Here is a 24,541-nt window from a genome sequence, read left to right as displayed (position 1 = left end):
ATTTTCATCAGATATAAGGTTGATTAGAATAAATAGTTTACCAGCAACCTAAAGTCAAACATTCTTGCACGGTAAACTAAAGGCACAAAAATACACGGTCAATTCTCTTCCTTTGAAGCAGTCGTAAAATCCAATTATCCGTCCTTTCCTTAAAGACGGATCAATTTTACCGAGCCTACTTTGAACTAATGTGGTTTTTGTTGTTTTGTTTTTTTCATCCACAGTTTTAACATCTAAAAACATGGTCATGTTATCTTTCAACTGGAAGTCTCGGACATGCATTTTGGTAATAGATACCTGGACGCAGCCTCCAGGCCTGAGCACGAAGCCTATTGGGATCCGCTTTAAAGTACAATATCACTGATGATGGCTCCAATATACTGACCACTGAAATCTGTCCACCTCCATCCCAAAATACTTAAAGTCAGTACATGTGTACATTGATGTGCTGGTCGTCCTTCTGAAAAAAAAATTCAGAATTAAATACATATTAGACCTCAAAGATATGGTTGTTTTTTTTTGTATTTTTTTTCCATAATGGTTTCAAGTACATCTCTCCCATTCTACCTTCATGTTCTGATATGGTCACTTCTGGCTCCAGAGAGGTTAAGATGATAAGGCCAAATGCGCAACCGCGAGGCTTCAAAATAGAAGCTCAAAAACCAAAGTGAGACTTCAAAGTATTTACGTCCACTCTTTTGAAGAGTGTTCTTTTTTTTTCTATTACAGCTCATCTGTCTTAAGCTTGCCATTTGATTGTGCAACAGGGAAAAACACATTAAAAAGGGTGGAAGTGAAGAGGTTGATTACTTAGCCATCCACCAAAAAAATGCCCTTCCATGGCTTCTGCTATTTCTGAACATTTTCAGGGAACACGTCAGGATTATGTAAGCTTGGAATTTCAGAAAAGTCCACTTAGAGTTTGTGAATGCAACAAAGTATGGGGTGTTTATAACTGATTCTTCTTGTCTTCGCTGTAAAGGTAATCCCATGTTAAGGCACCACGAGACACAGGTTTCCATCAGTGTTTGTATCTGCATGTAAAGTGCTGCATTAGAAACACTCAATGTCAAAATTTGAAAAAGAACTTTAATTTTGTGGGAAAAAAAGTTTTCTGCAGGCCAATGTTGGCTGACGTGAAAGACTTATTGGCACGTGCAAAATTGGAAAAGGATGTTGACGACATTTCTTTATTCTTGCGTAAGGCCAAGGTGATAGACGTGATTTTGTGTTTTCTTCTTTGAGCTTTGCGTCATTTCTTTTACTTTTACGGGTTACTTAGCCCTCACTGCCAACTTCTGAAGACACTACAGCATAACAGCTGGGCTTATTTACTCCAAAGCAGTTAACAACATGTAACAATTAGCATTTTCTGCGTCGCTGTATTTTAAAAGCTTGCTGGAGATTTGTTGTAACTTTACAGGAATATGTGGCTGCAGTCAAGGGTTTGGAGGTGTTATGCAGCAGCGTGTGTTAGCTACTTCAAGCTCTAACTTTGGGCAGAGAGGAAATACTGTGCTAACCTCTCATCCAGCTGACTCAAATGTCAGATGAGACGGTTTATCAGATTTCTTGGTGCTCTCTCTCGCTTTTTTTCACATAGTGTGGGTAGTATTACTCCCAAACACCCATAAATAGACTATATGATGTCTAAACTGAGAGAAGTCTTTCTTTTTAATCAGTCTTTGAAACTTTGGTTCAGCAGACATTTTATTTCACCTCATCGATGAGTACTGGGCTCTTATACCAGACACTAACATTGCTCTTGGGCACCAATGCTGAGTTTACTGTGTGCATTTTGTCACTACTACTGTAGGCCTGCGTTACAACTCAAGGTTTATGAAATGCTTTCCACAAACTGCCGCATGTTTCAAGAAATTCATCTTGATTTATTATTCCTTTGACTGATTACACGGATGTAAATATTCAGCAGGATAATATATAGCAGGGGTGACAGAGTGTCTTTTCCAAGCACCACCATGCTGTCCTGTTGGGTCAGAGCTCCACTGCCACTCACAGTTATTTATTAGGCTACATATTCACTCTCTATCCATCACTGCATTGCCACCCGGTCCGGTCACATCTCTTAATGTTTATTACAGTGTCCCACCATGCCCAGGAGGATGATTGACGTTTTCAGAGAGGACCGAGGTGGGACTTGCGCGCTCCTTCTTCTCCAATCCTGGCTCGAGGGGCGGAGGCTTTTCCATCCATACTCTGATTATGAGTCAGTTATCAGACATAAACCAAACAATAACAGTTGGTGGCTACTTTGTGTCCAAATCCTTCACAGGCAAGTTGAGTCTTAAAGCGCTTTTTTTGGCGCATCAAGCTCTCGATTATATTGGAGGTTTCATAAGAGGAGCCCAACGCGCTCCACTTTTAATCAGATTACGAGGCTTTAATGTTCAACCCTGTTTTTCTTCTTCCCTACAGTAGCGGCGCAGGAGTGGCCAAAGCCAAAAGCAGCGATTCAGATCAGATTTCACCTCAACCAGCTGGGAGAGAGACCGAGAGAGGAAGAGCGGGGAGAGGGTTTGTCAGTCTCCCTCCTCCCAAATCCAGAAAAGCTTACCAAGGAAAAAGGAGGAGTGTCGGGGCTGAGAGAGACGCGAGGAATCCAGAGGAATTTCCGAGGATATTTTGTCTTCTTTTCCTCCCCCTCTTGATATCAAAATTTAAAAGTTGGAAGGGAGGCAGCAGGGACCGTGGTCCAGGATGGACGAGCAGCCTCGGTTGATGCACTCCCACGGGGTAGGCATGGCCGGACACCCCGGCCTGGCGCAGCATATGCAGGATGGCACGGCAGGGACGGACGGAGAGGGAAGGAAGCAGGACATCGGAGACATATTACAGCAAATAATGACCATCACAGACCAAAGCTTAGACGAAGCACAGGCGAGGTGAGGCTGAACAAAAACACTTGTGCTATCTATTGGAAAGAGGAAATATTGGGGATGGAGGGCAGAGATAATAACATATTGGTTTGTATCAAGACTGTCTCTAAATGAAAGCAATAACGCCCACTGAAGTGCCGTGACAGCGCGAAAGCGAAAAAAAAAGACCGTAAAAACTTGTCACGATTCAGGGTTTGATTATCTGAAACAACTTTTATGTGAAGATTTAAAAAAAAATTAGAATTAGGAATTAATGCACTATTGTTGCAGGTTAAGAAAAGCCCAGTAAAAGCTTCGGAGCACTTGACACCTCAGTTACAATGACACTCTTTTTCCTTGTTACAAAGGAGCTTACACTGTAATCCTGTGCCATCATAAACATGATGCATATTCTTTCCTATAGTTTAGATCCATAGCATTAACAACAACGATGTATATATATACATATAAATATATGCTGAAAATGTTTAAGGGATGTGATAGCTGTGGTCTAATTGAATGGATTTTGTTTCATATTGTAAGTGAGAAAAATCTGAGTTCTTAAAAGGTTTGAAGTCGTTCATTGATAATGAAAGATAATTAAGCCCAAAGACCAGTTTGAACATTATAGATATTTTACTAAGCTATGACTCCTGGATTTTTTTAATTTTTTATTCCAGAGATGATCATGTGTCACATTAGTAATATTTCAGTGAGACCCAGTCCTTTAAGCAGCTTTGTTCTGTTTCCACTTGTTTGAATATCGATTGGAAAGCGGTGTCTTGTCCTCTTTTTAGGAAACATGCACTCAACTGCCACAGAATGAAACCTGCTCTCTTCAACGTCTTGTGTGAAATAAAAGAGAAAACAGGTAAGCACCTACACTGATGAGGATGTTGTCCATTTTGGGGTGTAACAGCATCTTCTTTGTGTCTGTCTTTATCTTTTGACATCTTTCCTTAATGAACTGCTACATTAGAAAATATGTAGATTTATATGTTCAAAGCAGAGGTTCGGATTGCCTAAACGCAAGCTACTGTCGATGGATTAATCGTACAACACATATTTGAGCGTGAACAGCACTGGCTGGGGTTGCTGTCATTGAACAGCAGCGTTTTCATTTGGGCTTTTGTGGAGCCGAGGTTTCTCACCCCTCTCTGTCTGTTTTCACCAGCCGAGTTTGATGGTGTGTGCTAAGTGAGCTGTTTTACATGCAGAGGCAGGTCAGAGGGATTTTCTGTTTATGTTCACAATGAGGGTCAAAGTCATGAAAAGGAATGTGTGAATTATTACTCGCACTTAACAGCAGATTAAAAGAAAGAGCGGCTCACATGATGAAAGCCTGTAAATGCTCTTTGAGGTACGTGGCAGAGTGCTGCTTTTCAAGGGAGGAAATAAAACAAAATATCCAATATGGCCTTATCTGTGAACACAACTTTGAAGATGTCTGTGAGGTTATTGAGAGAGCCTTGTCACTTTCTGTGCTGGGTTGTCACGTCGCAGCCATGGGAGATGGCTGAGAATAAACACAGAGACTGAGTTGGATGGGGGCAATACCGTTTTCATTAATATAACATAAACTGTTCTTTCCTGACATTTCACTCACATGAGTCAGAGTTTGGCACAGGTTTCTCCAAAAACAGGAGAAGGAACATGCAGACACTTGAGATTTTCATCAGATTTACAAAGAGTGCAGCCCGTGTAGAGGAAGTTAGAGGAGGTTGGGGCCCTGTTTCTAAATTGCAAGGCTTGAAAAAGAGAAAGAGTAATGCCTGGTTCTTTGTAAACTGTCTGGCGTCTCCCTGAGTTCAACCAGAGTTCGTTTCCAAAAAGAAGAACAAAGTGACTTGGACCTTTTCCTGGCTTTTCCCCCTGCCTCCCTTCTCTTCCCACCGTTCTTGGCAACCAGGACTGCACAGAGCTTCTGACAAGAGAGAGGCTCCCCTCAGACTGCAAATTGTCCTCCCCTCGCTTTAGTACCAAGTTTGGAAATGAACATGTTTCACCACAGCTTTTATTTTCTCCTTTCTGATGTGTTGGATCGGTTATTTTTACTCCTCTTTTTTCTATACACGTTGAAAAACATTCTCGAAAACCTCAAATCAATGAGCTGTAAATATCAGAAAAGCATTTAAAAGGTATGAATAACTTAAACATCCCCACCTCCCCCTCCTCTGCAAAAAAAAGGGAAAAAAAACATTCCCTGTCTATGTTTGAAGAGCTGAGCTGCAGCTCATCTTCGCCCATAGGAGGCTTTGTGCAGACGAAACTGAAAATCCTTTCACTGCAGTGACAGAGAAAATGACTCAAACCTTCACCATGGCATTTACAGCCAAATGTGCTGAGTGCAGTGTATGTGAGTGGAGTACAGCCTGTAATTTGTCAGGACTTTTTTATATTCTTTATAAAGAGTCAGCTTCTCCTTGCCTTTTACATTGTTGCAGTCAGTGTTTCTGAGAAGAGGTGCGAGCCTGAGGAGACGAGTGCAGCAGTTCAGATCTGACGCTCCTCGACCTTTTAACGAAGACACGAAGCATTTCTCTACATCAGTTATCATTTGCTGCATGTAGTTATTCACGTGTAGGCTGTGCCCACCTCTCCTCCAAGATATATCAGTGGTGTGAGTGTTGACAGCAGCAATATGGGTCATTGCCGCAGTGAGGTGTCCATTGGCAGGCAGCTGACAACAAGGCGGGAGCGCATGCCAATAGCAGACAGAGCAGGCCTTAACTGATGACCCCACACCACCCCACTCCCTGTTTATTTGTGCTGGGGTCGTTCCTATGTCACTGCGTTAAAGAGTATTTAGTAAGTCTAAACAAGCTCAGGTTCACCCGCTGGCTTATGGAGAACCAGTGGTGAAGGCTTGTGTTACCACTGAGAGACGTTCTTTTGGCAGCCGAGGTTGTATTTCAGAGAAACGCTCGCCCCGTCTCCTGGCCCCTCTCAACTTTTTTTTAAACTATCATCATTGTTACTACAGTTCCTGAGAGCACTTAGAATTTGTTTTCCTGTGCTTGCTTCACATCCTGTGAACAGAACTGGAGAGCGTCTTTGTTTGTGTGGAACCATTACGGCGAGGGAAGCTGGCACGTACAGGTTGACTAAGTAAGAGAAGCCAGACACCAAGTCAGTGTTTCTGAGTGTCAGATTTCAGGCCTGCTCCCCCCCCTTTCTCTCCCCGTGTCTCTCTCTATCTGTGGGCCTGGGACTGTTTCGTCAGGCCACTCTGTGTCAGCAGCCTCACATTACTTCTATGCAGACTCGGGTCAGATGGAGAGCTCCTGCATGACTAATGTGATCAGACGGATAATGCATTACACCGCTTGAACTTATCAAAGCTGGAGACCTGCTGAATCAGTCCATCTTGCTAACAGTAGCCCCGACCCTCAAGCCTGAGGTGCTAATTAGACAACACATTTTAGGTGTTTACAGGGATCCGTTTACTTCAGCGTTCCTGCCAGGGGAGCTCACAAACTGAGAGGAAAGTGCCCCACCTTTACTGGCATGGATCAGGAATTATTGCTGTTATTTGTGAGTTTGTACGTTACCTTGTTGTTTAATTGAATATTAGGAAAGAAAAAAAAGCTGTTTTGTTTACAATAGAAATAGAGAAAAACAAGCTAATTCTCTCATCTGAGAAGCTAAGAAAAAAAAGAAGTTTTTACTAAAGAAATTACTCCAACGATAAACTAACTCTAAGCTGAATCAATGGGTGTGAATGAGTGATGATGATTAACTAATCAATGAATCCAGTAATGTCTCTGTAGACTTGAAATGAAGGCATAGGTGCATGGACATAGTGTCAAACTGCTATTTCTAGCATTTCTTGTAACATCAACATTAAATGATGATGGAAGTACTCGTTGAGTTCCCATGCAGCAGCGGATAAACTGGTCACTATGGCTCCCAGTGCTGCAGTTTTTCAGTATTTAATTGACATGGCTGTCCATGATGAGTTCAGGGGTTAGTGTTGCCTCTCTTTGTTACTCTCTTCTCATCTCCAGTGACAGATGGAGGCATTAGTCTCCAATGTGGCGCTGTCCTGAAACTAATGGCTATGTCCTTGGTTTCCCCGCACTAGCTGGGAGACTGTATATCTGTCCCTGGCTTGGAAGTGCAGAAGCAGCAGTTTATCCCCCCCCCCCCCCCCCCCCCCCCCCCCCCCCCACCATGTTTTAGTTTCCACGGAAATAAGTCCAAATAGGACTCTGCCTGTCCTCTCATAAATAACCTCAAATGAATAACTTCAAAATGAGTGTGATGTTTTTCTGAGAGAAGTGGGCTTTGATTTGCGAGTTTATAGGAAACTCTTCCCCCTCTTGCCAGAAATGTTCATTGGAATGAATAATAATAAACATGTGATTTTTTAACTTGGATGTGCAGAGTGTAAGTTAATCTTTGTCTTTAAAGTGACTTATATGATATAAAGATAGTCTGAGATCTTTTTTTATTAACTGATATTTCCTCTATGTCCATATATTCACCACATTATTAGTGCGCTTCAGAAGCAACAGCAAGTATTTCTGCTGCTCCCTGTCCGCTGATATAAACTCACTTGCAATTAGGACAGCTAATATATTATGCAAATGTTGACTGGCTTAATTGAGACATGTTAATCATGTTTTAAGAGGCTAATTACAGCCCTGTATATCTGAGGTGGGAGTAGTAATTAGCCGTGATAACAGATTTGGCTGTAGAATGGTCATATTATGTGCGGTGACATATGATGAGAGTGCATGTGTACGGGTTTGCGAAAGCATACTATGTTGCCAGGTGTAGTTTTTAAGCTGTTGTAGCAGATATTCTTTGTTCAGTGCTTTACCTTTTTGCACAAATAAAAACATCATCGCTTGTTAGCATTTCAGTTGTGCTTATCTTCTGTATATGTACACACAAAAAAAGTGTGTGACTGTGTCGGTTTGATATTTCAGATTGTTTTATTTTTCCAATTTCACCTTTAAAGTAACCACAAGAAAGATGGCGGGTCAGAAATGCTTTCAGTTCACCTGTTCATGTTAGATATGCATTCATTGCATCTATATATATTTAATATATATATGTATATATATATATATATATATATATATATATATATATAATTTTCATTCTTTTTTTTTTTAGCTTTTCAGTCTGTTTATCTGATGCAGCAGAACTGGCCATTCTGAACACTGGGATTTTATACATGGCTGTGTTCTTACTTTTCTGACTGGAATCATATTCAGATCCATTATGCTTAGAATGCTTTCCCACTTATCGAATATAAAATTGCTTTAGAGAGGAAATTTGCTCTATGGCGGAGTGGAGTTTCTTTTTTATCAGATGTTTGTCTCTTGAGCAGCTTTTAGTGTCTACAAAACAGCTCTGGTGACATTATTGCCGTTGCAATTGCCTCAGCCATTGTTTTTCTTATTGGTGCTGTTTAGATTTGATTGGATTTTGCACAGTCTCATGGAATTGCCCCGCACGGTATGACTGGTAAAAGCATAGATCCTGATGTTGTTGGAGCTGAAACACCTGCAGATCCTATTACTGATATGTTCAAAAGGCTCCAGCTGTGCACCCCCACCTCTGGATTATACTGTTTAGTTTCTTATTTTTTCATGGTGTTCAATCCTTGTGGTAACATGCACCCAGCCCTGGCCTTTTACACTGTTTGATTAGAGAAATATGTACTGTTTTATTTATTGAATAATAGCTCATACATTAAGATTTTCTTGGCCATTTAGATGAAGGTGGGTTGCCTGGCACCCTGCCACTAAGATGTAAGTGGCATGTTGGTGGCATGCTGGGGTTGTACAAAGGACCCCCCTGACTACGATGAACAGTCAAACATAAGATGGCAAGCGCTCTTCCCTGGCTGACTTAGTAAAAATGACACAAATTAATACATGCTGCTTAAACAGGACCAAGATTAATGGTTGCCTTTCGCAGCGGCTTAGATCCTCTGTCAGTTGCTGCTGGCTGCCCAGATGGAATCAACACCAATCAATGAGGCTGCCGACTCTCACTTGGTATTTGCTCAGGACGCTGAGTGGTACACGCAGATGCACACATTCAAATATATACTGTACATACAGACACTTACAGTATGTCATGCAAAAAAAGAAAGAAAGAAAGACAAGAAAATAGATCCTTGTATTTCTGCTTCTCTCTTCAGCTTTCCCTGTATAAACTCAAAGGCACATCTTGTTTTACATCCCATACAGTAGGATGTTCAATCAGGTGCCACAAAGTCAGATGGGGAAGAGCAGTGAGGCTGATGGCTCAGTAGTGATTGGATGTTTCAATTACTGATAGTAATGCCATGGTGTAGTGAGTCATGCAGTGCAGATAGCACCATTTATTTTAATCAGGACAGGGGAGAGATGGGTGTGGATGTGTCTCCCTCATCTCAGAGTACTTTCACATTTAGATGCAGGGGAGTGTGTGCACTCACTCTTTCTCACTCCCACTCCCCCTTCTTTCTTTATGTCACACTTAGATGCGTGCACAGACACACACGCACTCACACACGTTCAGGTGGATTGAGAGTGGAGGAGAGGTTGCCGTGGGTAACGCACAGAGACAAGGTACTCTCTCGGTGAGCTATTCTAATTTATGTTAATAAACCTTGCCGTTGCCGTGAGAGACAAAGGGGCCGCAGATGAGCCTTTGTAACCTCGGCACCTTCGCTGGAAGGAAAGGCGCAGACAAAGAGCAGCACAGGCACACACTGAAAAAGAGAGAGGGGATATTGAACTGTAGAGAAAGACACAAATACCGTGGTGGAGAGCGATGATAAATTTAGCAGCACAAAGAGTTGTTTTGTGGCTGCAAAATCAGTCTCGTGCTGGAAATGTTCAGGGTGGTATGTGGTGTCTACTATTTCTGTGTTAAAGTGTGTTTTGGAGGGGCAGAAATAGGCATGCAGCCTGTCTCTCTGGATTCTTTCGGCCAATTCTTTGGGGCCCATAGAGACACGAGGTGCTGCAGTTTTGGATCATGTCCCAGGGCAGATGTGACACCACAGGTAGCGTTTAGCACAGTACATCAAGAGCATGCATGTTAACAGAGGTCAGCGCGTGGTCTGGTTGCTTGGCACGGTTAAGACCATATCTGCAAGCCAGATAGGGGCCCTTAGAGAAGCCACTGATGTGGTGTGTCCTCTTCCAGGCACAAAGAGAACTTTCTGCATGTATGTATCAAATGACAGCCTCAAAAGTCAATATTATCTGGATTGAAATGCTTCCTCTTAAAGAAAATCTGCTGTAAGCCTGCAAATATTTTTTCCCCCTGTATTTTGTTTAAGAAACCAGATTTCAAAAACTTATTGTTGAGTCAGTTTTTATTATAGGGAGTCGTGTCTTTAGGACTGTCTTAAATCAGAATTGCCTTTGAAAACATGGTGTTTCAATTTGCTATACTTTTTGAATATGATGCTGTCGGAGATTTGTTTCATATATTAGTCACACTGCTATTTTGTTTCGGTGTGAAACCTAGCTCAACTTTGACATCTAAAGTGTTCATTTCGATGTAAACAGTTCTGCGAGTAACATTAACAAGGATTAATGACAAAGGGACGCCTTCTTGCTGGTTCCCACTACTGTAGAAATCTGTATCCGAACCCAAAGAGTGAAAGCTGTGGATTTCCTCTGTGCCTTCTGTCTGCCAGCTTGCCTTTGGCGATGTTAGTTCTGGACAGTTAACTCCAACTGAAATTATGTTAATTGCTGTCATTTTCTTTTTTCTACTTGAGCATAATCAGCAAATTATATACTTCTCTTCATTTATTACCAAGCCACTCCTAACGGGGTTTTTACCCTTCAAAGATCAAAAGTTAGGAGAGAAGCGAGTTTGCTCTGATGATGTGGGCTGTCAGCATTTTGTAACTTGTGTATTAGATTGTTTTCACTTCAACCGTGTTGTGTTATAAAATAAGTGATAGGCATGTATCGTTCTTGTTACCAGAGAGTACAAGACAGTATTGTAGCTTGTCTATTATTATTTTGTATGTTCAATTTTTATCATTGTAACAGCGAAGAGACTTTTGCCATGCAAGGAATACACTCTTTGTTTGCAATGTAAGTCTTTGACAGAGTGTAAGTATATACATATATTTTTGTATTTAAGTTAATCCACAGGACACAGTAACAGTGATAAAACAAGCTGTACATGTTTATGCAGAGTAGTTCCTGACTTGTGTTGTGTGGTGTTTGAGCATTGCTGCATAAGTTTGAAATAGACAAAAAGAAAAAAAACCTCCTATTTCCACATTTAAAGCACGACAGGAAGCCTATCACAGTTCATATGATTCATTACTGTTATTTCCATCTCTGATTTTATGCTCTGCTGTGAAGTGACATGTGTTTATGGAAATTCCCCAGGAAATCGCTTTGTATGTGTACGTCTGCACACATAAACACAAGCATGCACCATGTGGTTGTCTGCTGAACACAAATAGATTCTCCTCAAAACGGCTACATATTATTATTCCCAAAATAGGAAGGCGAGTGTGCCAGTTTGAACTGATAGGACAAGAGCTGTCATGTTACATTAAGAAGCACCAAATGCCACAAAGACAAGTTTTCTGACATTACTTGTCAGGGAAAAGTAGAGGAAATGTAATATAGATATTTAGTAAAAATATATCCACTTTCCCTGGAGGAGAGGATACTGTTTGTACCTGCAGGGTCACTGTGAGCTTTGTTGCTAAATAGGAGTTCAATGTTTCATATTCACTCTTTCACCAAGATTCAAACCGACAACCCCATCGCTCCTGGAGACGAGGAGCTCCTGTTCTTCTATTATTTTTTATTTTGCTTGCTGGCACCACCTTGCAGCCTCTTTTATTGGACATGTCCTTCAGCACCATGTTTAACAGTCTCCTCCCCTGAAGACATAAAATTCCTTTATGTTCCTATTACTTGAGTTTACGAAGAGCGTCTTCACCCACCCCGCCCTCCGATAAGATCATATTGATAGATTGATATTGGAAGAGCTGTAGTGTGATAAAGGCGCGCGGGTTAAGAGCTTCTTGGATAGTTTAACCTTGATAAAACAGTTGTTTCAGTGAGGCTGATTTTGCCCCATCCGTCTTCATCCGTCAGGGCCCCGCTGAAGTATGCAAATGAAGGCAGTAGAGGGAAGCGCCGTGTGCGGTTAAATGGGGCGTTGCGAATGTGCGGTGTACCGCGCAGACGGGGTGATACTACTTACTGTCCAAATTTAGTGTGTCTTCTCTGAACCCATGTCCCCCTCCTCCTTCCCTTTTTTCCTGCATTTCAAGAATATATACACCCTGAGAGAGACTTTGCCCTCTCGTAAAAAGATTACAGCCGTGAAGGAAGCAAAGCACTTTATGTGTTTATGTTATTATAGATTTTAATGTTTTTAGCTGAATTGTAGTGGCTGCAGCTTTTATTTGTGACTTTCACTTTGAAGTATCTGCATCTACATGTTGCAGCAGGTTTTATTGCATACCCTGCCCATGCATTTTAGACTATGGCTGTTTATTGTGCTAATTAGTGAGTCTGGAGGTGTAAGGGTAATAATCTTTGTGATAATAACTGTTTATGCCTTAACACTGCTCTCCATTCACAGTTTATGTTGCTTGGGCAGCTTCATTTGCCTGATTAGTTTTGTACCTACTCAGCAGCATTAGGGATGGTTTTTTTGTGTGCGTGTGTGTGTGTATTTGATTCTCTCATTTATCTCATGTGTCGGCATATTGATTGATTCCCCCGCTCACTCATTATTTTGTTCTGTTCTTCACAACTCATTTTCAGAGAGAGGGCTAGCATCGAGGCCAGAAACAGATACCGCGTCTACTCTCTGCTGTCTGACTAGGCACCACACACATAAAGCTGTCAATCAAGAGCTTTCCTGCCTGCCCTTTTGTTATGGAACGCCAGCTCTGTGGGTGGGTCCTCTGGGTGATAGATGGCTCAGAGAGCCTATCAGACTGCAAGAAGCATCCATCTCTGTCTGGTGCCTGTTAAACAAGCTTGGGAAAGCAGCCATGTAGTCCTAACCACCACTGGCCTCCACTAAAAAAACCCATTAACATTAATGAAGGATAGCTTTAAAAGTTCTCCAGTAATAGGCTTGAATTGGATTTATGAGTCAGATAGTTTGCCAGAGAGTACGTCATGAAAAATGTCATTGGTAGATAAATGGAAATGAGCGTTTGAAAGGTCTTGGGACAGTGTTTTAAGTGAAGATTTTAGCTCAGCTTGGAAGCATTTTTTTTCTTTTCCCTCTATCATTTTCCCTCCCAGCTCTAAAATCAAGCGGCAGCTTCAGTGACTGCGAGGTGTTTGATGTTTTAAGCCACTGCAAAGATAAAGCTGCTCATCTTCCACATGCTGCTGCCGCCTTCACAGAAAAAAAAAAAGAAGAAGTTTATAATGCTTTTTTAAGGCCATTCATCCCAGTTGGTACTGGGCATTTCAATATCTTGCAGCTACCACTTTACCTGTCTGCAAGGTCCCTATAGATGGCTGATGTGAAACTGCCATTAGCGAGCCAATTCCTCCGCCACAGTTTTCTGAGCCAGTACATGGTAATCACAATGTTGAAAAGGTCTGATTGCACTCCATCCAACCTACAAAGTGTGGCATAAATGGCTTTTTCGAAGGTCTGCAGTCAGTTGTTGGAATGTCATCATAGTGCATTTGGACTGTCAGAGGCAAAGTAGCAGTTTTGGAACCTCTCTGTGAATCTTAAAAGGATGCAGAAAAACACTTGAACCAAATTGGGCAAACAAGGCCTCAGTGGGATTGTTCAGTAAAAGTATCTCCTGTATGAGCTACGCTATAAACTTGCTTCAACTGAAAATATATTTATTTAAGATATTTCTAATCCCCCCTCTGTGTTCTCGGTCTTTATATCCTCTTCCTGGTCTGCTCTCTGCTCACCTTTGATGTCATTAGCAGTGGAAGCAGGTTGAGGGGAGAGAAGGGTTGCTATTCTTAATGAATTCCACTGTGTCTTTGCACTCCCCCACCAAGTCACACACACACACACACACACACACACACACACACACACACACACCCGGCTTGAGGTGTCAAATTAGAACAGCCGGGAAAGGGGAGAACAAGGGGATGAGCAAAGTACATCGCACCCCAGCTCCTTTCCGTACTCTCCTTCAAATCACCTAATACAGCATATTATTCATGAATAGTATCCTTGTTACAACTATGCAAAAATGGTTGGATGCGCTTCACATATTCACTTTAATGATTAAAAGGCTAGTATGGCAGTTAATAACACGTTGCTCATCCACTGTCGCGTTTTCAGTGCTCTTTGTACAATTTTGAGCAGTATTTCTCGTTAAAGTTTCAATATACGATTTTTTAAACCTGAATACAACGGCAAACAGCTACCTCCCATGTGAAGATAAAGTTGTGTGAAACCTCGCTCTCTCTTGTTCCTCATAATTCCTTCTTATAAGCTCTCTTTTGTTCTGAAACCGTTTGGCAGTGAACTTGCACCCACTTCTTCTTTCAGCAAAGTTCCAGCCTTTCCTCCAGTGATTAACACACCTTCTTCAGTTAAAAAGACTCACCCACAACGAGAGGGGTCCAAACTGGGTTGTTTTATACAACGATTTATGAGCAGTTTCACAGGCTGCACATTAGGTTTCGCTTTCGGTTTTTTGTTGTTACACATACGGTAGTAGTTTCTTAGGATAAGGAATCTGACTACTTTCCCGCGACTTGTATTGCGATCCAATTAAAATACAATAAAACTTTGTAAATGTAATAAATTAGTAAGTACTTAGAATTCCAAGTAAATGTATACAGAGAGTTCAAAAATCAAAGCTACCTGTTGTTGTTGGACAACATAGTTGCCCATATTAGTGTTGTATTAGAATTTATGGCATTATTGGGTCAGTTCCGCAGCTACTTTTAGAAATAAGTAGTTGGTAAATATGGTCTGCTCTTTAAAGGGCTTATTTTTTTTGTTATTGCTGTATGCTGTACTTATGAGCAGTCATTGTCTGAACTGCAGTAGACAGCACTCAGAGTGCTCTTAGTTTGGAAAAGCAGCTTTCATGAGGGGAGAGCTAAAGCTGAAAGCTACTCAGAACGGGGCCACCTGGAGAGCAAATTTTTTATAACTTCTGAAACAACTCAATCGTCATACCAACAATGCAGAAGTTAAACTTTGTAAAAATTCCCAATTTAGCATTCGCCTGAACCTCTTATTAAACTTTTCAGGTTTTAGATGAACTGATTCTCTTAACAGAGACCACTCTGACTGCTGACGACTGCATGGAAGACACTGACTATAGATACAACATGCAACCCCACTGCAGCAAAACAGAAATATTCCCTTTAAGTACATTGTGAACATTCTATTTTGCTAAACATCTCAGAGAGATTGAGAGTAATTGTTATGAGAGTCCATAAAAGGTAAAACATTTAACAAGGAAAATGGGAAAATGAAGTTCTCCGACCTCCAGGCTGGAAACCACTACAGGACTGAACTATTAAGTATTTCCATTTTAAATGCCGCTGTAAATGTTCCAGTTTCCAAACTCCAGTAACCAGGAAATATGTTAAATTGTTACATAGTAGTTGACAATTAGACATATTCGATATTAAATCAATATTTAAAAGCTCTAGCGACAGATGCAGAATGGAATCTTATAATAGAACCTTTGTCTTTCATTTGATGGCACTTCGCCCTGCAACCAAACATTGTTCAAACTATCTATTTTAAAATCTAAATGAAATCCCAAACATGAAATGTGTCAGACTTACAAAGTCAAATCTTTTAATATGATTCATTACCAAAGCCACTAAAGATAGTGGTTAATGATCATAGTTCACATCATATGGCTTTCATCAAGAGCTGTAACAAACTGATGTAATATGTGTCAGAGAGGGTGGAATAAGATTATTTGAAGGTACCGAAGGGCTTAACCTCAGCCTACCTCGTCTATATTTGTTTTAGTTGTTCCTTTAGCGGACTCTCCGGATGAGGGCGTGAACTCACAGTGTGTAGGTAGACAGAGTAATCGGGCTAGTGATGGTGAAGGCATATCAGACACCTTCATACCTCATTTCTGCTACGTTTAACCAGCTCAAAAAGATTCAAGCTGCATCGCCAGCAGCAGTTTTAATGACATTAAAGTGTCTTGGGGTGTTTTTTTTTTTTCTGTGAGCATGACAGAGTTGTTGTCTTCTTCACCCCAGCAGTAGTGGTTGATAGTCCTGAGTCAACAGAGAAGTCGGCATCCCCCCGTGGCTGTGCTTACTCACTCCTGAGCCCGGCGTTTAGTTTTCCTTGGCAGACCCAGGCCACAGCTCATTAGACTAAGAGAATGTGCTTGCCTTAATTAATGATATGTAAATATCCTTGAATTGGCCACATTTGCATATTAAGAGAGATTTGTGGAATCTTTGGAGTAATATATTTTAATTAGGGATTAATTAAAAATAATGGGAATTTCATTTCGCCTGGCAGGTTGTGTTTGGTGTGAAGCGTGCGCTGGGGCTCAATCTTTGAATGCTGAGGCAGCTACCAACATGTGAAGGAAGCTCTGCTCTTTCACCCACTATCTGTGCTGCATACAAACATGTGTTCACACACACACACACACACACACACACACACACACACACACACACACACACACACACACACACACACACACACACACACACACACACACACACTGGCATCACATTCCTTGAGATGCCAGAGTCTTTCCAGGGGGTCTCCACAAAGAGCTGTAGCTTTGAAAAGGCGGCGAGGAGGAAGGGAATCCAGCTTGAACACCCACAGTATGTTTTTGGGGACGGTCCCAGTTTGGCTCAGTTTCATCTCCTCTCATCTTTCTGTTCTTTTTCTGTGTAGATGGGGAATGGCTCTCAGACACGGAACACTAGTTATGTTGGCAATTATGTTAATGGGATGCCATTAGGCCATGATTGTGTATGAGTGAATGGGGAGAGAGGGCACGTTCTTGAGACCCTAGTCAACGTCGGCTTTGATCTACTTCTAAGAGACTCTTTGCCAAAATACATTCTAACACACTCTCTAATTTTTCACCCATAGCTCTGCAGTACAACATAGAGTTTGACCGTAATGTCAGGGGTTGTTTTATTTCAGGCTATTTGTACTGGATAATGACGTACTCAGTGTGTTCTTTCCTCTGACAGCCGGGAAAATAAATCTAAATAGAGACAAAGAAACCATCTGTCATCAGTATCACTAATGGCAGTGATAGCACTGCCACTATCACCTAATCTCCTAGGTGGAAATCATCCCCATTACCAAGCATCAAAGCTGCTTCCTGCTTCCTGATGCTCCTTGCAGCAGCATCACACACAAACGTACTGTTGCAGTCATCTGCAATGAGGATTTTTTTATGCATTCTGTCATTTTTGGTCATTTTCATACAGCACAAGCCCGCAGTAAATGCCCGTTTTGCTCCTAGCTCTGTTAAAAGCGGAGCACTCCTTTGGCATTTGTGATGTGTTGTCAGCGTGCTGATGTTATTGATCCAGGACCTTCCGAATTCATTAGGAGATCCAGCCCAACTGTGCCGCATCTTTATTTATGTTGCTGCACCCTCCCTGGCCTGTTTCTCTCTCTGCCTCACTCCCTGTCTGCCTTCCTCTTTCATCCTCCATGCATTATTCTTTTATTATTCTTTTACAGCTGCCTTATCGCCCGCATTTTGGTGAGGATAAGACCTGTCATCTTTGGGTCTAGTCTGGGGAGATGATGGGAGACTTCAAGGGGGAGGAGGAGGAGGAGGAGGTGGAGGGAGGAGGCTGGCTGTAAAGAATGCCTGCTGTCCCCCTTTTTCATCATCTGAAATGGACCTACCCCCCCTCCACCTTGCTTCTCTCTTTCACTCTCCCTTTCGCTGTCTCCCTTTGTAATGAGAATCTCTCTCTAATTGAGGGAGCTGCAGCAAGCTGGCCGAGGGCGGCAGGGTTAGATTGTGATACTGACTACGTGACCGTTATGCTGATAGAGGTGGCAGATCAATAATTTAGGCCCTGACCTTAATGGTGGTGTTAAAACGCTCATTCCTCTGGAGTCTGGAGGCCTTAAAGGTGCAGAGGTGGATAAAGGCGCGGAGCTCGCTGGATGTGGAGGTGGGGGGATGGTGGGCGAAGCAGATAAGAGGAGAGGTGGAGAAAGACGAAGAAGGAGAGTGTATTTGCAGTCAGCCTCTCAGTCTGTGAAAGGAGGGATCATGAGTGATGTTTTTCCTTCCTCTACATTCCGACTCTCACATTGTCACTAGCATTCATCCTCTTAGTATCATCAATGCCAAAAGCTTTTTTTTTTCCCTTTCTTGCATGTATTTGGTATCTGCTTGTAATCCGTTTTCATAAAAAAATCCTTCACCCATTCTTAGTGATGCACAGAATGCATCACCAGACAGCAGAAGTGAACAAAGACTGCAGTAACGAGTGGGTTTAATCTGGTTCTGGGCTTGTCTTGTGCCTCCTAGCTTAAGGCCATGCTCATTGAGGATTCGGACAGCCATCGATTTGATTCTGAGGGACATTAACGTCACAGCCTGATGCGTCTCTCTGAATCTCCGAGACTCATTCCCTGCTGGCAGGATGCGACCATCCCAGCTCTCCTCTGCTCCTCCTCACCCACCCAGCCACCCTTAGGGGATGATATATTAGATATAACCAATTCAATTTTATGCAGCCAGGACAGACGCCCTGGGGACATAAACACACACATTTTTAATACACTCCTCACCAGGAAGCCCAATGCGCCAGAGCCTGCGGCTGCCCTGGGTCTCCTCTCACACTCAATTATTAATGTAACGGCCGTAGTGGCTTAATTAAATAATAAAGACGAGCTCACTGCAAAGGAATGGTCCAAGGACAAGTCAGGGGAAGAGGTGGCTTCTCTAAATGTGTGATTTTGACATATATGAGAAGGCAATAACATTTTGTGATAGAAATATCTTATTATAAAGAAACATACATTTATGGTTTGTGTTTCTTTGGCTTGTTGGGATGCTATTTCTATGCCACATATTAAATGAACAACCGTATTCTACCTAAATTACTTTGTGACAGCAGTTAGTTTCATAATATTTTATCCAAAAAGTTTTTTTTTTTTTAAATAAATCATTTGAAAAATAGGTGTGGGCTTTGGGCTCAAGTCTTGATCTGCTCATAAATCAACTGTCTTGAGAGTCGGGTCAAACTGGGGCTTGTGATTCCTCAACTACATAAAAAGACTGATTTCCTCAGATTATGGATTCCTGCCACCTCGAGGGCAAGCTGAAGGAAGTACTATGTCTCCAATGTGATGAAATGTGGCATTATCTTTTACTTTGTTTCATTAGATTCACTGGAGATTACACACTACCCTCAAAGACTAGATTCTCCAGCTTTCTAAGATGAGACATCCTCTGGCCTCGGGGCAAAAAGATATATTTGCTCGCTCCCATCCCCACCCCGTTTCTCTGGGTTCATGTCAGTTTTAACTTACAATTAATTATTCAAATTCTTTTTGAAATGCAGGATTTCATTTTGAGTGGCTTGTTCAAAGGCAAAAGCAGGTTTTTTTCCCCACTAATGGCAAGTAAGCTCTGCCATTAGATTGAAAAATAGGCCCATTGTGTGTGTTGACTTGGTGGCGTACTGCGATGAAGGATTGCGACAAACTGGAGTGTTTAAATCGTCGAATTGAAATTAATGCCCTCTCAAAGCCAGGCTTGCTGACGATACATTAAAGCTAATACTCCAGTCGAGGTCGAGAAAATGTTTGTTTATATACATGAAATGTGCTTGGAAAGAATGAAATGATTGGATTTTGCCAAAGTAAACACTTGTATTAAAAAGAAAGACAAAAGAAACAAATTGTAATGCAGTGGGGTGTGGGTGCTTCTGTGTTTATTGTTTTTTTTTTTGTTTTTTTTACTGTTTTTGAGTAATCCTTCCAGACATGTTTAATTTATGCTTTATTTTTTTTCCCCACCACATTCTCATAGCACATCCCACTATTTTCGCCTGCTGACATGTTGAGACGCTTTCAAAGGTCATGCTTCAAGTCTGTCTTGTCACATCACTTATTCAGGCAGGTTTTATTTATTCATGCCACTTTTTGATTTTAATAATTTAATGCAGTGAAATGTTTCTTTCATAGAGCAATAAAGTGATCGCAAGGACTGTTGACTTCTCTAAAATATGGTTATATGGCCTCTCTGTACAGCATGGACAGTCTTACATGTTAAGTGTGAGCTGTTGCTGTCAGTAGAAGCTGTAATGTGTATTGATTGAAATGATCCCTCACTGCAACTGCAGCCAGGCGGCCTCTACGCTGTAGTGTGAAGAGTGTATAAGAGGCTCTTTTTGTACTTTTCCTTTTCCTTTAGAATTTACTGCCAGCGGCTGAGAGTGGTATTTATTTTCCTCACACGCTGCTCTGCTATCCTGGAGTTGGCAGAGTGATTTTGTAGAATAGAAACATTATAGACTGTTAGTGTCAAAGTGTTAAATGTGATGTATAGAGCTGGGGGTTTCAGAGGGAGGAGGGTGGACAGAGTTGAGGTGGAGGCGGTAAGGAGGTGAGCACTGCCAGCCATGACTGGAGCAAGGTGCTCATGGGAGAGAGGAGCCATCCACCATGTGAGGGATGGCAGGGTAATGTGGCGGGAGGTAATGGCTTTTCTCAGTCCGCTGAAACAGAGGGGAGATCATTAGGGGCTGCTGTGCCGCACAGCGCAGTCCGTTTACCCCGACTCTGCCAGCGCCTCCTGTCAGAGCAGGGGTGGGGAGATACTCATTGTATTTGTCTGTCTGTTTTTCTGCCTCGCCGGCAACGAAACTCCAAAGAGGATAGAGTGTTTGATTATTATTTTGGGGCTTTCTTACCAGGATGGATAGACGCTGACACTTTGGCTTACGGCTGCACTCAGATATTTCCTTACCAAATGCTTCTGCAGCTGTGAAATCAAATCGAAGAGCCATGCCAGGCCTGATGACAAAAACAAAACTCCTTGAGATTTCCTTTGCTTAATCAGGTATTATTTCACCACAATCGGTTCAGTAATGTGAGGCAGTGGAAAAAAACAAGTAGAGATCAAAAAAACATTTGAAGTTTCAAGGTGGTTGAATTTGATTCCCGATTTCTTTTGATCAGGGTTATGTTTCATTAAAGAGAGCTGAAGGCGTTGATTTTATGTGCTAGAAACTGCAGCTCAACACATACCTTTATAGTTGAAAATTCAAGGCCCAGTCAAAAGAAAACATGGCTTTTAGTTTGAAAAGCAAAATAACAAAAAGCCCTTCAGATCTTAAAATTTTCATCTTTAGCAAAGTAAAGATGACCCCTTTTTTATTTCCTTTAAACTCATCTGAGCTTGCCTCTGTGTTTGTTTGGTTTACAAACCACCACAGCAGATGACATTGATGTCTTACAAAGCATGTTTTTCAGAAGGGGCTTTAGACCCAGCCTCTCATTTTAAACTTTAAGTGTGAGAAAAAAGCCGTTTGTGAGATGTTTGAAATGAAGGTGTGCTTTGTGCATCAAGCAGAAGTCAGCACAACTGGTTAACAGCACTTTGAGCTGTCGGTCGATTTTTGCCCCAGCAAGCCTCCAGTCCGGCGTGACAGAGAAGATTGGACGTCATTAAGGTCTACACTCCTTCCGCTATCTGGGGGGGTGGTGTAAAATGGGCTTTGTTGCTGCCAAAAGTGAGGACTGTTATTGTGTATCTCCATCATTCATATAAAATCTCACAAAGAGTTTACAGAGCTGCATGTTCATCTTGTGCTGTCATATACTTGCTCTGTATTGGTTTTCCAGATGTTTTTTTCTGTTTATTTTTGCATGCTGTTCTGTGTTAGCTGAAGGCCGGTGGGTGAGTCATGTCCCTAAGTAGAAGACTCATTGTCAAGACTCATTCAAGCCGTATGAAAAGAAGCTTCCGAGAAATATGATCACTCCTGTAAAATGGACCAATTATTCCCAATTGACAGCCTTCAAAGCCCACTTTTATTGGCCGATTCAGCCAAATAAAATTTTATTGTGCAAGCGGAACGGGGACCCTGTCATTTTTGCATAGCTTTTCCAAGCCTAGCCTTTATATGATCCCCGTTATTACACCTCTGTGACATTTAAACTTTATTGAACAAGACTTTAAAATCTGTATGCAGTCTATAAAACCAGAATTTATTTCTTTCAGATGGGAGGAAGGTCCTTAAGCATTCCAGTGCTGACTGCAACAGATTGACATGGTTTTGCACATTTGAAAGTAAATTAATTGGTAGATTTTTTTTCGTATTTTTTTTAAATAAAATTGTTCTCCAACTAACCACCATTTTTTTAAATGAAACTGCTTACTGATTTGACAGTAGATAGTGGAAGTAAACAGTGGAGAAAGACAACACGCACTGTCAGTGTCCTACAAAAGTTCAATATTGAGGTTCATCAAATAGCTTCGTTAATCATTGATTGATATTGAGAACAGATATTTTTCTTTCACTGAATCAAATTAAGGTTCAAGAACTTTTTGCAGCCCAATGTGACGTCATGTCATTTCATTTTGTTTAAAACTGCAAGTCATTTTATTCATTTGATCTGTGAGTTTCAGAAACTTGTGATTTGTGCACATCACTGTTTCCTAAATCACAAGCTAGTGAAGTTCAGTAATGTACTTTGTCTATAAATTGATTGAAAAACTGAAGATTAGACAAATAAAATCCTTCCAGTTTAGAGTATGGCATTGATAATTTTAGAAACCAAAAAAAAATACACAAATATGATATTATAAAAAAGGACATTCAACTTGAGCTGTTCTTTTAGAACAAATATTAGGACTAATTTTATCAAAGGTTCATCTGTAAGCTTTATTCAACTCAAAGAGTACAGGCAATCTTAGATATGAGAATAAATGTATTTCCTCGACGGCCGGTCTGAGAAAAACTCAAACAGAAAAGAAAAAGGCGCTGGAAGAAAGGTCCTGCCCCCCTCCTCTGTGTAATTAAAAAGGGGCGTCTGTCAGGGATGCTGCTGCTTTGTGTGGCCCCATATGTTTGGGCGCTGATACAGGGAGGATTATTCTGTTTGGAAGCCTGATAACAGCCTGTTTATAACCTTGGCACAGGCTGTAGCCTAATCTGGCAGCAGCACATCTCTCCCCACCTCCAATCCCCCAAATTTTCACAGAAAAACCATATTGGCTATTTTTCTCTTCCAGCAGGGGAAGTGTTGTACCTATATTTCCCATATGCGTGTATGGTTCTGATCCACCTAAAAATGGGCTGGTGATATTTACCTTTCCAGCATAGTTCCGTTTGCGAGCCCTAACGCAATTATTCCATCTTATTTTGGCTGATTGTCCATCATCACATGCTCAGAGAGGAGCATAGTGCTCTCTCCTTTGAATGTATTTTTCATTCCTTTTTCAAGGTTTGAGTTGCACAGAATCATTTCAACACGTAGCTTTTCGTTCTTTATCCAGACATGAGTGCTCCTTTTGTTGGAAAGTTTCATTTTTTTAATCTGCAGGTGGATTAGATCAGTCTTTTGTTCTCAGAGTATATTGTCATCGGGCTTCCTTTCACATGACTGAGTGTGTCATGATTTCTACTCTACTATTGGAAACTGCTTTGTGTTTCGAAGTCCTTTGTGCTTTTAGAATAGCAGCTCCAAATTAGACTAATTGCTACATGGCAGACTTCAGGAAATTATTAGAAGACTATTGTTGTTGCCCAGTATGAAGGCCATATTTTTAGGATTTTATGCAAGAATCCCTGTTATTTAAGTGCTGTAATTCAGATAAAATTGTCATCAGGGATCAGAAACTTAAATGGGCCTACACGGGAGTCCAAGGAGACTAGGGGCAATAGCCTTATCCAAGGGATGGAATTAATCCCTTAATCATAATACATACAAAAATGAGACACAGATGATACATAAGTGAAGATGTATAAGATTTCCAAATAGAGGCAAAAAATAGCAATAAGATGTAAATCAACCAAAAAGAGAGCCAAAACAACCATAAAAAGATTCAAAATGATAACAGAGAGACATAGAATGGCCACAAAGAAAAGCAAAATGACCAAAATATGACCCAAAATAAATGCAGAGGACCACAAAGAAATAAAGAATTGTCTACAACGAGCCTCTCGATAACTATGAAAGGCTGAAAAATTACCGCAAAAGAGACACAAAACCAAATGAGACAAAACGTTTCAGTGTAAAACTAATAGAATAGTTCACAAAATGAAATATCCACAATGTCTGAAACCGCACAGAAAGAAAACAGAGGCATGCCAAATTGGGACATTAAAGAGACACGAATAAAGGAGAAACACAAAACAACTAACCTTAGCTCACAAATCTAGTACAAAGAGATGTCAAATGGCCAAAATGGTCAAAAAGTATTGAAATAAGACAAAATAAATCATAAAGTGACATCAACTGGCCACACATTGAGCCATAGTAGCCTTACAATTTCTTTTAATTAAATTTTACTTTTGATGTAGTATTTTTTCACGTCTATGCAGGTACTTTTATTGGAGTGAATTATCTGAATATTTCTTCCACCAGCAGAGATGACAAAGTATAATTACATACAACATTGATTTGATTTTTTGCTTTTTCAGTCAGAGAAAAAAAAGGCTCCTCCTGAACCCACATCCTGAAGCACATAATTCTTTTCAAACCTCACCTTA

At 41.1% G+C, this 24,541-nt stretch overlaps 1 protein-coding gene across 2 annotated transcripts in view; it reads left to right on the top strand.

Annotated features, from left to right (window-relative positions):
• Positions 1 to 2,151: 2,151 nt before the first annotated feature.
• The window catches only part of LOC142399025 (pre-B-cell leukemia transcription factor 1), a 49,275-nt gene continuing 26,885 nt past the window's right edge, over positions 2,152 to 24,541 (top strand). Inside the window, exons 1-3 of one of the 2 annotated variants that reach the window (XM_075483370.1) lie at positions 2,152 to 2,293; positions 2,437 to 2,903; positions 3,674 to 3,747. In XM_075483370.1, coding sequence (XP_075339485.1) covers positions 2,719 to 2,903; positions 3,674 to 3,747 — 259 coding nt within the window. In that variant the 5' untranslated portion in view covers positions 2,152 to 2,293; positions 2,437 to 2,718. The remainder of the gene's footprint in view (positions 2,294 to 2,436; positions 2,904 to 3,673; positions 3,748 to 24,541) is intronic. The other variant, XM_075483371.1, reaches the window with a different exon arrangement.

This window comes from Odontesthes bonariensis, chromosome 14, assembly GCF_027942865.1.
Source record: "Odontesthes bonariensis isolate fOdoBon6 chromosome 14, fOdoBon6.hap1, whole genome shotgun sequence".
Lineage (NCBI taxonomy): Eukaryota > Metazoa > Chordata > Actinopteri > Atheriniformes > Atherinopsidae > Odontesthes > Odontesthes bonariensis.
This window is presented reverse-complemented; position numbering and strand designations above follow the sequence as displayed.